Genomic DNA, 17,223 nt, shown 5'->3' on the forward strand with positions numbered 1-17,223 from the left:
AATAAGCCTCATGAACAAAAATGCAAAAATTCTCAATAGAATAACAAATTACATCCAATACTCTATAAAAATATTTAAACAAGTGACCAAGGAAAAGTTATTCCAAATCTTCAAGCTGACTCAATATTTGAAATTAATAAATATAATCCATCACATTAACAGACTAAAGAAAAATCATATGATCCTGTTGGGGCTTGGCACTGTGGCATAGCAGGTTAAGCCTTCGCCTGCAGTGCTGGCATCCCAAATGGGCGGCGGTTTGTGTCCCGGCTGCTCCTCTTCTGATCCAGCTGTCTGCTTATGGCCTGGGAAAGCAGTAGAAGATGGCCCAAGTGGTTGGGCCCCTGCACCCACAAGGGAGGCCTGGAGGGAGCTCCTGGCTCCTGGCTTCAGATCAGCCTAGCTCCAGCCATTACAGCCATTTGGGGAGTGAACCAGTGGATAGAAGACCTTTCTCTCAGTGTTTCCCTCTCTCTATCTGTAACTCTACCACTCAATTAATTAATTAAATTTAAAAAATCATGTGACCCTATGTAGAAAAAGCATTTGGCAAAATAACTGCTCATTCATGATAAAAATTCTTAGCGAACTAGGAATAAAGGAGATTCCTCAACTTGACAAAAAGAATGTCTACAAAAAGCATACAACATCATTCTTAATGGTGAGAAACTGGATGCTTTCCCTCTAAGATTGGTAACTAGGCAAGGATGTCTTCTCTAATCATTCCTATTTAACATTGCATGGGAGTCCTAGCTGATGCAATAAGAAAAGAAAAATGAAAGTATACAGATTGGAAAGGAAGAAATAAAACTGTTTACAGATGGCATGACTGTTCATGTAGAAAATTTCCAAGTATATGACAAAAAATTCCTGGAACTAAAAAGTGATCAGTAAGGTCACAGGATATAAAATTAATATATATAAGCCAGGGGCTGGCACTGTGGCATAGTGGGTAAAGCTGCTACCTTGCAGTGCTAGAGCATCCCATATGGGCACTGGTTCGAGTCCTGGCTGCTCCTTTTCCGATCCAGCTCTCTGCTGTGGCCTGGGAAAGCAGTAGAAGATGATCCAGGTCCTTGGGCCCCTGCACCCACGTGGGAGACCCAGAAGAAGCTCCTGGCTCCTGGCTTTGGATCAGCACAGCTCTGGTTGTTGTAGCCATTTGGAGAGTGAACCAGTGGATAGAAGACTCTCTCTCTCTGTCTCTACCTCTCTCTCTGTCTTTCAAATAAATAAAATAAATCTTTAAAAAAAAGTGATTTCAAACAAATTATTATATGGAAAATACAAAATTTTTATTATATTTTTCTACTCTTCTTGGCCTTAATATAGTTTTAGGTACAGAGCAACAGATTCAGTTTGTAAATAACAAAACACATTTCATTAAAATCATCCACTAATAAATTTTCCTTGGTACACTGGAGATAGTCCATTCATAACTTCTTAGAAATGCCATGTCAACTTTTTTCCTGAAGTTTCTAAAATGTATATTTTCTAATTTTTTGGTCTTACTGATGATCTTAATGGAACTATCTATGATGTTCTGATGTGAACAAATCATCTTAGGTACCCCATCTCCACAAGCATGCAAGTGATAATGCCTTCACCTCTAATCTTCACAATGCTGATTTCTGTTTGGAGTTTATGGGCAAGATTTAGCCCCGTATATATGGACAGAAACGCAGGTCTGACAAGTAACATCAACATCGGGACTGAAAGTGCCAGGACTACAAACCACTGCAGAGGAAAACACATGGAATAGATTGTTATAATTTAGATATATTTGATACCCATAATATCAATATCACACTGTTTCTATAGTTATATTTTCTGAGTAATATTCAGCCAATTAAGTTTTGGAAGATTATGAGTTTCAAACTTTGTAATTTGATAATCTTAAAGATAGGAGAAAGTGGCCGGCGCCGCGGCTCACTAGGCTAATCCTCCGCCTTGCGGTGCCGGCACACCAGGTTCTAGTCCCGGTTGGGGCGCCGGATTCTGTCCCAGTTGCCCCTCTTCCAGGCCAGCTCTCTGTTGTGGCCAGGGAGTGCAGTGGAGGATGGCCCAAGTGCTTGGGCCCTGCACCCGCCTGGGAGACCAGGAGAAGCACCTGGCTCCTGCCATCGGATCAGCACGGTGCGCCGGCCACAGCTTGCCAGCCACGGCGGCCATTGGAGAGTGAACCAATGGCGAAAGGAAGACCTTCCTCTCTGTCTCTCTCTCTCACTGTCCACTCTGCCTGTCAAAAAAAAAAAAAAAAAAAAAAAAGATAGGAGAAAGCTAGAATTCTAATTATTTTTTCTGTTAGTAACAGCATTTATAGTATCTTCTGCTATGCCCCATTTATGAGTTCCTATTTTTTAGTTCTCTGTGTTCTGTGTAGGATTATTCTGTTTTCCCTCATAGTATAGTAGTCTAAACCACAATACTAATGAAATATTCTGTAATACAAGAGGGTACATTAGAAGGAATATACATTCAAATAATTATATTTAGAAACATGGATTTTGAATTTTTTTAATTTCCCTTTCACTAAATGTATTTTTGCTAATATAATCAGTATAAATATTCAAGGATCCTGAATTATTCATCTATTCTCCTGACTATACCTTTAAATATTTATATTTTATAATTACCGCAACAGCTAGCGCAATTACTGTGTAGACCTTCATTTTTTCCAAAGCCTGGTCGACAGCTATCCAAACGTACTACTTGAAAACTGTGGTCCACAAAATGCATAGCTGGTAGAGTTTCATTAAAGTGATGATAGAAAATATATGCTTGACTTCGAAAAAATTCTTCTATCCGATCTCTTGCCTGAGATTTAAAAAATCAGAGAGAAGCACAATTATTAAACCATGAACCAAATTTCTCCTCCTGATCAGACGCAATGAAATGTAGTATAAGCAGCCATGCTTTATACAAATAGATGGATTCCTGAAAATTTGTGTTAATATTATTGAAATTATTGTAGCCTTGACTTTATCAACCACTGTCACTTCACATGTACAATGATTAAAAAACAACAACAACAACAACAAAAACTCTATCTGGGTCCCCCACATGAATGGCAGGGACTCAAGTACTTGAACAACCATCTGCAGCTTCCCAGGTGCATTAGCAGGGAGCTGGAATGAGAAGCAGAGGAGCTGGGACTTGAAATGGCGCTCTACCACGGGACACAGGTGTCCCAAGTGGAAGCTTAATTTGTTGTGCTACAATACCTGCCCCTTTAATTTAGAGGCAGAGTGTGGGGGAGAGTGAGAACATAATTTCCCATCTACGGAAATTCCCCAAATGCCTGCAACAGCTGCTGAGGGGGCAGCTGCACCAGGTCCAAGTAGAAAGCCAGGAACTCAGTCCAGGTCTCTCCTGAGGGTAACAGAAACCAAATCACTAGAGCTGTCACTGCTGCTTCCCAGGTTCCGCATCAGCAGGAAGCTGGAATCGGAGCCAGAATCAGGTACTGACTGGGATACTTGGATATGGGACATGGGTATCTTAACAGCTAGGCTGGAATGCTCACTCATTTCTAATTCTATATGATCATCAAGAGAAAAAAAAAAAAGAAGCAAAATGAAAAGCAAGAGTTTTCTCTAATCAGCATTACATTTTTTTTTTTTTTTTTTTTGGACAGGCAGAGTTAGTGAGAGAGAGAGACAGAGAAAGAAAGGTCTTCCTTTTTCCATTGGTTCACCCCCCCCAGGTGGCCGTTACAGCAGGCGTGTTGCGGCCAGCACGCTGCGCTGATCGCCAGGAGCCAGGTGCTTCCTCCTGGTCTCCCATGCGGGTGCAGGGCCCAAGCACTTGGGCCATCCTCCACTGCCTTCCCGGGCCACAGCAGAGAGCTGCACTGGAAGAGGAGCAACTGGGATAGAACCGGTGCCCCAACCGGGACTAGAACCCGATGTGCCGGCGCCGCAGGCAGAGGACTAGCCTATTGAGCCATGGCGCCGGCCAGCATTACAATTTGATGTAATTTTTTAAAAAGACATACTTATTTAAAGGCAGAATGACAGGGAGAGAGGGAGAGACAGAGAGAAAGATCTTCCATCTGCTGGTTCATTCTCCACAATGGCCGAGACTGGGCCAGGACAAAGGAGCTAGGAACTCCATCTGGGTCTCCAACATAGGTGGTGGGGTCCCAAGTACTTGAGCCATCTGCTGCTGCTTTTCCAGACATGTTAGCAGGGAGCTGGATCAGAAGCAGAGCTGCTGGGACTCCAATTGGTGCTCGGATATGGGATATTGGTGTCACAGGTGGTGGCTTAACCCACTGTGCCACAATGCTGGCCCTGTTTTATTTTTTGAGCAGAGAGTTTAATAACATTAACTGAGTTTCCCATAAGTCATGTACAACACTAAAGGTATGGACTCAAGAACTAGATCAGGAGAGTGAAGAGATTTTTTAGGACTACGTCCTTAGTTTCTGAAGGATGGCAGAGGAGAAAGCCATTATTATGATCAGTGCAGACATAATTTTGGAAGAACCATTGGTTTAACCTAGGATGGCATGATGATGAGGTTGTTTTCAAGTTACTTAATCATCATTTGGGAAACAAGACCAGAGATCCATCCTTCTGTTATAGGTAAAATGCATAACAGTAACCCGAGGAACTCTATAATACTGCAAATGTTCTACTCCAAAGTAACACATCTTCAAATAGCCAAGAATATCATAATCTTTGTTTAAATTACCGCGACAAAAAAATCAGTGATACTTTCTATCAAAGTTTTTTAACAAATAAATGTATTCCTTAGAAATGTTTTTACTGATATATATTTACAATATGAATGAATTTTGAAAGAAATTTTAGCTTTTCTTTTTCCTCCCTGCCCTCAATCCCCTTGCTGCCCTGTGCCTTAAGCGTGCGTGGCCCTCACCCGCTCCATGCTTTCCGGCCTGCATGCTCCTCCACGCGGCTGGCTCCTGGCCTGCTCTCTGCTCCGTATGAATCTAGACTTCCCTTTCTCTTTTAGACAGAGCCCTCACTCTCCTATGCATTTCTCTCACTGAATAAAAAGCTTAAAAACTCACCATGCTGCCTGGTTTATTTGAGCCAGTCTTCAGAATTCTTCTCTGAATAAATAGCAAGAGCCCACATGGCTTATTAATATGAGGAATATTAATAAGCAAATTAGTATCATTTTGGCAACCCAGATGGGACTTTTAATACAAGGGAGATTCCCCAATATTTATTAAAAGGAAAAAAAAGGCCGGCGCCGTGGCTTAACAGGCTAATCCTCCGCCTTGCAGCGCCGGCACACCAGGTTCTAGTCCCGGTTGGGGTGCCGGATTCTATCCCGGTTGCCCCTCTTCCAGGCCAGCTCTCTGCTATGGCCCGGGAGTGCAGTGGAGGACGGCCCAAGTGCTTGGGCCCTGCACCCGCATGGGAGACCAGGAGAAGCACCTGGCTCCTGGCTTCGGATCGGCGCGATACGCTGGCCGCAGCGGCCATTGGAGGGTGAACCAATGGCAAAAAGGAAGACCTTTCTCTCTGTCTCTCTCTCACTATCCACTCTGCCTGTCAAAAAAAAAAAAAAATAAAATAAAATAAAATAAAAGGAAAAAAAAGGCAGCATGTTTTAATTAAAAGAAAAAAATAAGAAAGAGAAGAAAAATAAATTTTAGAAATTTAAAAAGATAGATTTTTTTAAAGATGCAATATTTGCAAACCATTTTAAATATCTTTATTGACTAAGTACTTTCCCTTTAAAATGAAATTGTTACCTGGAGGATATTATGATTAGTGATGTCTTCACAGTCAGCAGATGCATTACATGCACTTCTCCACCCTGGTGCAAAAGGATTAACTGGAGAGGAAAAAATGATAGGCTCATAAAAGGATTAAAAAAGGATTTTAAAAAGTTTCAAATATTTCAATAAAGCTCCAAATGCTAAATTTAGTATATGTGCATGCATGTGTTTCATCTAGCTATCTAGTCCTAATAACAAAGTCAGGTGCACAATTTAAATAATTTGTACATTATGACTTTACTCCATCTGGGGGCTAATGGAAGTAACTACAAGGTTTTAAAATTAATGTAGATACAGTAAATTTGGTTTAGTTACTTCCTTTTATTCAGTTGTCAAAAATCCAATTTGAAATTCTTTTTTTTCAATTTGAAATTCTATAGTAAGTTAGAAGTGGAATATTAGCTGCTTAAAATCTATATTAATAAAATATATATCCCTGGAGGGATTCCAAACATGACTTTTAAGTTATAAGCAACAATATGACATATTTGAAGGCAAATAATTAGTATGCTATTTTTATTATTATTAGTGTATTAATTTTTAAAACCACAACCAGGCTAAGACTAATAATATACTTTAGTGTTTAACAAACACTTAAGATCTATTATTTATATCTCATATTAATATACTAATTTTATAATCTATTATGGCTCAGGACTAAATCCATAAAATTGAAAAATACAACAATTTTTTTTTACCTTGAAAAGCTATAAATAGCTCATGTACGAGACCATGTTCCGGAATTTTAACAAAATGGCACTTATATGATGGTTCTATGACATGACATGACAAATCAGAGATTAAATTATCCAAGATTTTCTTCAGCACTCTAAAGAGCAGGTCATTATATCTTCCTACACAAGACTTGGTAGTAAAACGTACAGCCATCTGATATGAATAATCAGGTTCCCGATAGGCTTTAAAAAAGGATGAGAATAAAAACAACTGTGCCTATCATTAATTTCCTCTACCAAACAATTTTCAAATAACTAAATCCTACCAACTTTTCTAATCAGCATAGAAATTTCACTTAGCTAATAAAATGGTTTTCAGTTTGTCTTCACAAAAACACACAAAACTAGTAACTTGAATGAGAACATGTTATTTTCACCTGATATATTTATCTACCTTGTGCAGGGATAGGGAATGTTTTTTCCTGCCAAGGGCCATTTAGATATTTAGAATATCATTTGCCCTCCATACAACATGATCAATTTAAAAATTAGTCTGCTATAGATTCACTGAATTTTGAGTCCAGCCTACGGGTGCTTTGGCAGGGCCAGACCAGGTGAGTTTTCAGGCCTTATACAACAGGCCTAACATTCTCCAGCCCTGACCTAGTTTAACATGAGAAATGGATTACATGGGTTGGCTAACAGGTAACACTGTCCAGAAAAAAGATTGCTTAATTTGCAGAAAGTGTCACACTGCTGTCAGAACTGTTCTAGCACAGAGGTCACGAATTTGCTTTTAGAGAGCTAAACATCAGTCTTTAAAGTACCTGGAAAAACAGTGATAAAGAAGATTGTGCTTGCTACCAAGACAGTGGAAAATGTCGAGTTGAGAGAATTATTTAGGGCAGATTATCCTGGTGTCAGGGCCAACCCTGTGGTATAGCTGATAGGTTCGAGTCCCAGCTGCTCCTCTTCCCATCCAGCTCTCTGCTAATGGCCAGGGAAAGGAGCAGAAGATGGCTCAACTTGGGCCCCTGCACCCACATGGGAGACCTGGAAGAAGCTTCTAGCTCCGAACTTGGGCCTGGTGCAGCTCTGGCCATTGTGGCCATTTGGAGAGTGAACCAGTGGACAGAAAATCTCTCTCCTTCTCCCTCTCTCTCTGTAACTGCCTTTCAAATAAATAAATAACTCTTTAAAAAAAAGTTTAATTAGCCAAATACAAAAATACTCTATTATCTCTCACAGATTCATTTTCACTAAATAAGAAAACTTATGCTTAATTCTGATCCAAACTGAATGTACAAAATGTGTTTAAATTCTTACCAAAGATCATGAAATCATATCTCTTCTTTACTACAGTTTCTTCTTGGGTTTCTGCTTTAACAGTCTTATAAGAAAGAGTACATGTGTAAAGTCCAGACAAAGCCTCCATAAAATCAATCACCATCAATTTTCCTGTTGTCGTTATATTCACTCTATTATTTCCTAAACAGAAATAGTCAATTATTTGGCTATTTAACATTTGATTCAAATATTATTTAATAAACTTGAGGTTATAAATAGACACAAAAATTTTAAAAAGTAATGTACTATTTCAACTTCAAGAATCCGAGAAAATGTTGATTCTGTGATACAATATAGTAACCCACATAAATACAGTTTTGGAATACATCCCTTTTTAAAATTCATTTTTTGTTATCTAGTTTTGATTGGTTCATGCCAGTATTCAGTAAACAAGATTGTATGGCCCTGCATTACCATATCTCTTCACATAAAACAAAATTAACGATGCTTCTACTCCAAGGCACTCTTGTAACATCACAAAAAATTATACATTAAGTATTTCATCTCATCTTACTGGTGCTACAAGGACAAATTTTATGTTTTACAAAGGCTTTTGAACTAATACATCTAATACATACAGTTTTGGGAAGCAGTGTACAAAACTGCTGCTTCAGTTCTTGCATGAGAAAATAAGACACAGACCAAGATATAACACGAATCATTTAAGTATGGACTAAGTAAAACTGCAGTTATATTTAAATTTGTTCTCTCCAATAAATGACAGTGCTTTCCTTAAAAAATTCACATATTTAAAAAGGATATATTAAAATCAAATATTTTACCTGTTAATGTCTTTTCATTTGGCCCAACCCATAAGTAGGTGGGATCCACTGTTTCTTTTCTAGAACGTACAAAATCCATACAGATAAGGACTGGGCTATTTTGATGTAATTTTACATATATTTTCACTGTGACAAAACAAAATGTATAAGTTCATTAAACAGCAAATTAAATGAAGACTTACACTCCTACCATTTTTCCCCAATGATATTAATTAGTTCTTTTTGGATTTCACTAATTCAAAATCAATATATTACTGTAACACTCAGAATGTTTATCCAAAGTCCTTCTTGTTTCTCATAGTAAGTTTTAAAACTTGTAGGCTGCTAATCACTTTTTCTGTGCTATTATAGTTTTCTTTCCTTTTTTTTTTTTTAGATTTATTTATTTATTTGAAAGAGTTACAAAGAGAGGAGAGGCAGAGAGAGAGAGAGAGAGAGAGAGAGAGAGGTCTTCCATCCGCTGGTTCACTCCCCAACTGGCCGCAACCCCAACTGGACGCAACGGCCAGAGTTGCACTGATCCGAAGCCAGGAGCCAGGAGCCTCTTCCGGGTCTTCCACATGGGTGCAGGTGCCCAAGCCCTTGGGCCATCTTGTACTGCTTTCCCAGGTCACAGCAGAGAGCTGGATCAGAAGTGGAGCAGCCGGGTCTTGAACTGGCACCCATATGGGATGCCAGCACTGCAGGTGGTGGCTTTACCTGCTACACCACAGTGTCAGCCCCTATAGTTTTCTTTCTCAAAATGTATGTATTACATTCTAATGTACAGATTCAGAACTCAAATCAGAATTTTTTTTAACTTTTATTTAATGAATATAAATTTCCAATGTACAGCTTATGGATTACAATGGCTTCCCCCTCCCATAACTTCCCTCCCACCCGCAACCCTCCCCTCTCCTGCTTCCTCTCCCCTTCTATTCACATCAAGATTCATTTTCAATTCTCTTAATATGTACTAAATTGATCTTCTGTATATAAAGTAAAAATTTCAACAGTTTGCACCCACATAGAAACACAAAGTGAAACATACTGTTTGAGTACTAGTTATAGCATTAAATCACAATGTACAGCACATTAAGGACAGAGATCCCACATGAGGAGCAAGTGCACAGTGACTCCTGTTGTTGACCCAACAAATTGACACTCTAGTTTATGGCGCCAGTAACCACCCTACGCTCTCGTCATGAGTTGCCAAGGTTATGGAAGCCTTCCAAATTCGCCGACTCTGATCATATTTAGACAAGGTCATAAAAGACAGGGTGAGGATAGTAACCAATGTTCCTAAGAGTGGCGTTAACCAGGTCTGAACAATTATACAGCATTAAGTGGGGAAGAGGACCATCAGTACACACAGGTTGGGAGTAGAGCCATTGGTGGTAGAGGTTATGATTACAAAGGAATGAGGCCCAAGTGCGCTAGACAGGGTCTAGAACAAAGGACAGAGTCATTATTAGAGGAGCTAAGAAAGGTGCTAAGCTACAATTAAGTTTTCTGATTGAGAGGCAAATAGAACCTGACAGAAGGGGCCTGGTAATAATCTGGTGGGCTTCAGGCCTTGTAAGTTAAGAGGCCCAGACCTATCTATCTCTTCACATGGGGTACATCCTAAGGGAGGTGCGAACCTCCTGGGGGAAGGCACTCTGTTGACTTTCATTACTTAGCTGGCCTGGGAGGAGAGCTGGCCAGGTAAAGGCAGGTGGCATCTCTAACAAGAAATTTACAGTTCTGCCTGCAATGTTGCTGACCCTACTTGGCCGTCTCCTCAGCTGCAGTGGTCACTTTGGAAGTTGGGCTGAGTGAAGGGCTTTTCAGCTTAGAGCCAATAAGATCTGTGGCTCTGACCTGGGCATCCTTCGGCTCCAGGGCAGGTCCATTTCCAGTGATCCAACTCCTTGCAGAGCTGCCAGGGCTCTTCACAAGCTGACTTCTGCTGAAGCCCAGGCTTACCACATTGAAAGCCACTGCAGTGGACTGGCCTGTTGGGTCTCCTTGAGGGCAGATCACTGTACATAACAGCCATTAATAGGCCTGCCACCCATTGCTTCTGATGCCTAGCTTTCTTTTCCTCCTGGTTTGTGTTAAAGCAGACCAGAGGATGCAAGTCAAGGGAGTGCCCATGTCCCATCTCTAATCTTTGGTGGCCTGAACTACAAGTCTATAGTCACAGGCATGTTCTGTAGTAGTTTTTCTAAGGTAGACAATGCCCATGAGGAAAATTATATTCTCACTTAAAACTTTCTTTCCCTTTGGTCTGAAAGAGAGGTTTTTTCTACTTACTGTTTACTTCGCTGATGGCAAAGTAAATCTAGCTGTGAGATTATAATTTAAGCTCTTATCAAATCAGAATTTTTGAAGGGTTGGTATAATCAATTTAAAGTTCAGAAGAGGACTTGATTTTGGTTGCAAAACTACAGTATTTTAAAGATGATGATGTGGTGTGGCAGGTAAAGCCACTGCCTGTAGTGCTGACACTCCATATGGACACCAGTTCAAGACCTGGCTGCTCCACTTCCGCTCCAGCTCTCTGCTATGGCCTGGGAAAGCAGCAGAAGATGGTCCAAGTCCTTGGGTCCCTGCACCCAAGTGACTCCACGTGGGGGACCTGGAAGAAGCTCCAGGCTCCTGGCTTCCGCTTGGCCCAGCTCCATCCATTGCAGCAATTTGGGGAGTGAACCAGCGAATGGAAGACCTCTCTCTCTCTGCTTCTCTGTGGCTCTGCCTTTCAAAATAAATAAATTAATTAAAAAAAAATCTCTCTTTAAAAAAAGATGATGATGGTTATCACGAGGGAAACTTCGTATTTAACTGTACATTTCCTCCGTTGGGAATAGTAACTAATCCTATACTGTGCGTGCCAGGAAGCTGTTCCACAGTGGTCTGTTCTTTCAGATTTGGTGCCAGCAGCGATTGTATGCTTGGGATCAACGCAGTGCCACAAGATATTACAGTTTACCGAAAGGCGGGGTCTGAGCACACAAAGCCCCTGTCCTACAATTTGGCGGTGATGGGGAGGAAAGGGTCCAAACATGGAGGGATCCCAAACATGCTAGGTGCTATAGGCTGGCTTGAGGTTATCTAACGTTAGCTGTGGGGCTGATTTTCCTCGGAGGCTGGGAAAGTTGCTGGCACAGTGAGGAAGACGGGAGCTGAGCAGGCGTTCCAGTTACTCAGGCCTTACAAACAAGAGGGGCTTCCAGCCCCGGAGAGGGGCTCCGGCGGCACAGCCACCTGGAAGTGAGGTGACAGGAGGGAAGCATCCTCGCTCCTTCCGGCCGGGCGGCGGGAGGCAGGGTGATTCAGCTAAGGCTAGGGTCGCTGTGAGGACAGGCAACCTTGGCGGGGGCCCAGCACACAGCAGGTGCTCAAGAAACGCGGGAAGAACCTTAGCAGACCCCCGGCACCCCGGCTCTGCGGAACGGCCCTGCGCGTGGGGCGGGCCTTGTTACCTGGGTGTCCTGGCTTGCCATAGATGAAGCCTTTCTTACTGAGTAAGGAAGAACGCTGCCATCCAACTGCGGAGGGGAAGAAACCACGGAGTTTTTAGTGAGGGGAGGAGCCAGGCTCCCGTGGGGCAGGGCGGGGAGGAGCGGAGGCGGCTGGAAGGGCAATGCCCCGGGCAGAGGGGACAGGCCTGGGGCCCTTCGAGAGGAGCCGCACCTCCTGTGAGGTACCAGAGCACCGCCGAGAGCAGGACCCACGCTCGCATCACGACTCAGGAGCTACCGTCGAGGGCTGGGCGCCTTCCTACCTCAGCCCCAGCCCAGACCCTCCCCATCGCGCCTCCACAGGAGCAGCAAACCGCCGGGGGTCGCCTCCCCTACCGGTCTGTCGCTGCTGTGGGGGAGCGCATGCGTGCCTCGAAGCTGCGCGCGGGGGCGGGGCGGGGCGAGCGCCCCACCCCTCGAGCCCACGTGGCCAACGTCGTGCGCGCGCTTCGCGCCTCGCGCCATTTTTCCATGCTGTTGGCGGCCTGGTTGTCTGAAAGACCCTCCAGGGAGGAAGAGCCAAGGGCGAAGGAGGCCAAGGCTTCGAGTGCGAGACTTCTTCAGCCCAGGGGCTCAAGGAACTGAGGAGCACACACAACGACCGCGATGGGGGCTGGCGGCTAAAGGACTTGAAGGAGGGAAAAGCTTGAGAGGATTTCTCGCGCGGAGTGGAGAGCCCCGCGCAGGAATTGCCTTCGCCTTTCTTCCATGACTTCTGTGTGAAAACCGTGTGGCGAATCTCCTTGAAATTCCGAACGCCTAATTTTTTACCTAACTGCATTAATCGTCCCATAAAACCAGGCCCTGAAGACGAGTAGCACCTCCAGGCTTCCTCGTCCCCCTGAGGAATGTCGGATTATCATTTTCAACTTCACTGCAGATTTATCTGAGACTGTGAAATAACCTTGCCTTAGAAAATGAACTCAACTGAAAGGCAAGAGCCCAAGATTGCTTGTCCCTGGGGATGAGTGACTAGTCAGAAACAGCTCCCAGAGGCAGGAGCGTGTCTGCGTCTTTCGTGGTTCCTTCTTGGCTACTGGTTGGGTGGCCCACAACTCTTTTTTAAAAAGATTTATATATTTATTTGAAAGGCAGAGTTACAGAGAGGCAGAGGGAGAGGGAGAGATAGAGCTAGAGAGAGATGGCTTTCATCTGCTGGGTCACTCCCTAGATGGCTGCAAGGGCCACGCCTATCCGAAGCCAGGAGCTTCCTCCAGGTCTCCCATGCGGGTGCAGGGGCCCAAGGACCTGGGCCATCTTCTGCTGCTTTCCCAGGCCATAGCCGAGGGCTGGATTGGAAGTGGAGCAGCTGGGATTCTAACCGGCGCCCACATGGGATGCTGGCACTGCAGGTGGCAGCTTTACCTTCTATGCCACAGCTCTGGCCCCGGCCCCAACATTTCATGTGTTGTCTATTTCTTAGCAGTGGGACACCACCCGCAGTTCAGTAGTGGTTTTGAGTAGGTTGGAACATAGAGAGCCCAAGGTTCAGACAGGGTGCAGAATGGTTATTTAGGGTGTGATCAAGAGTTTTCAGTTTTAATTTCCTTTGAGCCGAGTCAGTACTTGGACTATCTTAAATGGTCCAGGAGCAACCTTTGTCAGTAATTTCATTTTTAGTCACTGTTAATTTTACCTATATAGCAAAAACCATAAAATGTGATTCAGTGACTCAGATCCAGCCATTGGCAGTTACCATGTCTAGATTTCATGGTTTAGTCTTAACTGTTCCCCTTCTTGAAGTGATGATAATGAAGACAAATTTAGGCATTATCTTCAATTCCCTAGAAGCTTGTCATTCCAGTTTTAGTCAAAGTATATTTTAAGTCCACAGCATGTTTTTGGGCTTCCCAGTTATAAGTACTTAATTCTTATAAGTCTTACGTGATCAACTTGGAATCCCACAAAAAGAGACTTAACCAAATGAGTTGTAGTCATCTATTCAAAGTATGTGTCCATTCTTTTTTTTTTTGGACAGGAGGAGTGGATAGAGAGAGAGACAGAGAGAAAGGTCTTCCTTTTTGCCGTTGGTTCACCCTCCAATGGCCACTGCGGCCGGCGCATCATGCTGATCCGAAGCCAGGAGCCAGGTGCTTATCCTGGTCTCCTATGCAGGTGCAGGGCCCAGGGACTTGGGCCATCCTCCACTGCCTTCCCGGGCCATAGCAGAGAGCTGGCCTGGAAGAGGGGCAACTGGGATAGAATCCGGCGCCCCAACCGGGACTAGAACCCGGTGTGCCGGCGCCGCAAGGCGGAGGATTAGCCTGTTAAGCCACAGCGCCGGCCTGTCCATTCTTTTAAAAATAATTCTTTAATTTTAGACGTTTTAAATTATAGGAAAATTGCAGAGTTCACCTATACTCCCATTTTTCCCTATAATTGACACATTAATATTACATTTCTCATAATAGCCAATATTGATACATACTATTATTTAAAGGCTATGTTTTGATAAGATTTCTTCAGCTTTTAGCTAATGTCCATTTTCTGCTCTCGAGTTTCATCCAGGATCCCATATTATTTTTATTTGTAGTATCTCCTCAGATCCCTTTTGAGCGTGACAGTTACTCAGACTTTTCTTGTTTATGGTGACATTGACCTGGCCTCAAGTGATCAGGTATTTTGTAGAATGCCTCTCTACTGGAATTTGATGTTTTTCTCATTATTGGACTAGGGTTGTGGGTTTGGGGGAGGAAGCCCACAGAGATAAAGTGACATTCGCATCACATATTGAGTACATACCGTCTCTGCTTTATCACTGCTAAAAATCTTGATCACCTGGCTGAGGTAGTGGTTGTCCACTATAAAGCAACTCCCTCCCCCCAATTTGAACTGTACTCTTTGGAAGAAAGTTACTATGTGTAGCCCACAAAGTAGGGATTTTATGTTCCACCTTTTTGAGGGCAGAGTAGTTAAATTAGGTTTTATTACCCATCTACTTTTTAATCTCTCCCCTCAGGTGTCACTCTGTGGAGTCTGAAATGCTCACCATTGAACTATTTGCAGAGTAAGTATAAAGGCTATTGTGATGGAAGATAAAGTTTATTTATAGCTTTTTAATAACCAAATAACTATTTATCCCTGCACCATCCCTGTGAAAGTTTACAGTTCCTCTTCTGCTTCTTTTGATGTGCTATTTTTGCTTTCAGAAACTAACAAGCAACAAATTTCCCCTTTCAGATCTAAAATTAAATCTAGTATTTAGAGTATTTCTTTGAAATTGATATTATCCTGTGGGACTCCAGCTAACACAGCTATGGAGATGCTGTTTCGATGCTGTGATCTTAAAGCCAGTGCGAGTTATATACTTATTAAAAATTAAATGCAGTACATAAGAGTATATTATGTAGACTGGTTATGCCAAGATACTCATTAAAATAAATTCATACAATTGAAGCATGCATTCTTTAACTCATAAGCATGTCTTCTGATTTGGTCAGCTGATGCACAAACTCTCAGTCTTAAGTCTGAAATATATTTGTATACACTAACTATAATTTTACATTTTATTTATATTAAATTTCTATAAAATGTGATTTCCTAACAAAAATGGCAATGGAATCATTGATATATTGTACCACTGGGTATCTTACAGACTCTCTTAAACCTCCATGTAAAGAAAAATTGTGCTTTGAAAAACTGTTTTGTGGTCATTTTCCTTTCCCTACAATTGTATGTGTGCTTTACCTCTATAAAGTGGGGAGGATGTTGAGTAAAGACGTTGACTGGTGATCTATGTGTACTGACATCGTTCAATCAATTTTACTGTTACTACCCCTGCTCCCTTGACTCTACTTTCTTTATTTACGTTCTGGATACGTAGTTTATATATTGTTTTAAGGTGTCCTGTTTGGAAGAGGGCAGAGTAGCAGAAAAATAAACACACATAGATAGAGCAGTATTTTGTGAGTAGTGGCAAGTAAACCGAACAGTTTCCAGAAGGGAAAACAAACGTGAGAGAATTGGTTCCCAAAATTAAAAGGTTGACTTGATGAAAGTGCCAAAATCTTTTTGAATTTTTTGAAAAAAAAAAAAAAAAAAAAAAAACCAAGAACTTTTTATCCTATGAAATGAAAAACTAAGGAAAAAGAAATACCGTAAACAATACATGGAATGAAATGAATTCTCATTGATGGTTTTCATGGCTGTCTTTCCGGAATCTAGACAAAAAGTTTCAGATTTTGTTCAATCTGCAAAGAAAGCAATGCGGCACCTCCCCCACCAACCCCTACGCCCCGTGATACTACTCTCCCCTACATTATCCTTCTAAAACATTCTAAAAGAATTTACTGATGCGCCATTTCCATCCTATTGGGGTCCCTCGGGTTTGACATTCAAAAGTAGGGGCTGAAGGCGCGGAACCTGCGGCGATCCGCAGTGAGCGTCCTTTAAAGCAGCCGCCAGCCAGTGCCGCTGTAACCCCGCGCACCGGTAGGTCGCTGGCTCCTGCCCCTTTCAGTCTGCGCCGACGCAGCAGCCAGATCCCGGGGACTCCCCACGCCGGGAATCTCCCGCCAGCTGCGCCCTGTGTCCCGACGACGGCAGGAGCACGTGGAGCGGCAGGGCAGCCAGAGCGCAGCTCCAGCCCAGCCTATCCCGGCGGCGCAATGGAAGGTGAGCCTCCAGCACATTTCTTTTCTAAGGGGTCTTTGAGAAGCTCTACCGGCCCGCGCAGAAGAGTTCTTCTGAAGCTCGGTTTTGCTTCTATTTATTTCTTTTGTATTTCAGAGGGCAGAGCTTGTTGGTTCTCATTTGTCCTCCCTCCCCACTCCCAACTTTGAAAAGTGATAACTTCTCTCAATATTATTTCTTAGGGATTGTCAGAGGTGACGGGTCAACCCTAAGTCTGCAGAGGAAGAGCACATATGGGTCATCCCTGAAGGGACAGCAAACCTGGGGTGGAATAACTAATCCTCTGGGATTTTTTGGTTCATGGCCTCAGTGTCCTTTGGAATTAGGCTAATCTGAGTGACCTGTTTTGAGGGAGAGGTGACTACTTTTTTCTTCTAAGGGTAAATGCTGTCAAACAGGAAAAGTATATTTTAAAGAGGTTAGCACTTGCAGATCCCTTGGAACTTGATCTTCTAAGGAGCCTTCTTTACTCAAAGCAAAAATCAGGATCCCATTAAGAGATTCATTTGAATTAATTTTTGAGAGTTATAAACTTAGCCTTCTCA

The 17,223-nt window shown here is 42.6% G+C and overlaps 2 protein-coding genes across 2 annotated transcripts in view; one reads left to right on the forward strand and one right to left on the reverse strand.

Annotated features, from left to right (window-relative positions):
- Positions 1-1,642: 1,642 nt before the first annotated feature.
- ZPBP2 (zona pellucida binding protein 2) lies at positions 1,643-12,267 on the reverse strand. Its single transcript, XM_062175442.1, has 8 exons — positions 12,219-12,267; positions 12,008-12,073; positions 8,562-8,687; positions 7,759-7,920; positions 6,457-6,675; positions 5,732-5,814; positions 2,637-2,817; positions 1,643-1,737 (listed from the first exon to the last, which is right to left on the reverse strand). Exons 1-8 carry the CDS (start codon positions 12,265-12,267, stop codon positions 1,643-1,645), a joined length of 981 nt encoding a protein of 326 aa, XP_062031426.1.
- Positions 12,268-12,409: 142 nt separating this feature from the next.
- The window catches only part of IKZF3 (IKAROS family zinc finger 3), a 114,766-nt gene continuing 109,952 nt past the window's right edge, over positions 12,410-17,223 (forward strand). Inside the window, exon 1 of the mRNA XM_062175069.1 lies at positions 12,410-12,593. Coding sequence (XP_062031053.1) covers positions 12,410-12,593 — 184 coding nt within the window. The remainder of the gene's footprint in view (positions 12,594-17,223) is intronic.

Source organism: Lepus europaeus, chromosome 18 (assembly GCF_033115175.1).
Source record: "Lepus europaeus isolate LE1 chromosome 18, mLepTim1.pri, whole genome shotgun sequence".
In the NCBI taxonomy this organism is placed as follows: domain Eukaryota; kingdom Metazoa; phylum Chordata; class Mammalia; order Lagomorpha; family Leporidae; genus Lepus; species Lepus europaeus.

Excerpts from the sequence above, each read along its gene's own strand:
- ZPBP2 (XM_062175442.1), bottom strand. The coding sequence starts at position 12,267 with ATGCGAGCGTGGGTCCTGCTCTCGGCGGTGCTCTGGTACCTCACAGGA. Across the intron at positions 2,818-5,731 it reads CTAATCATAATATCCTCCAG|GCAAGAGATCGGATAGAAGA; the intron begins GTAACAATTTCA and ends TTTAAATCTCAG. Across the intron at positions 1,738-2,636 it reads TAATTGCGCTAGCTGTTGCG|TGGTTTGTAGTCCTGGCACT; the intron begins GTAATTATAAAA and ends TTTCCTCTGCAG.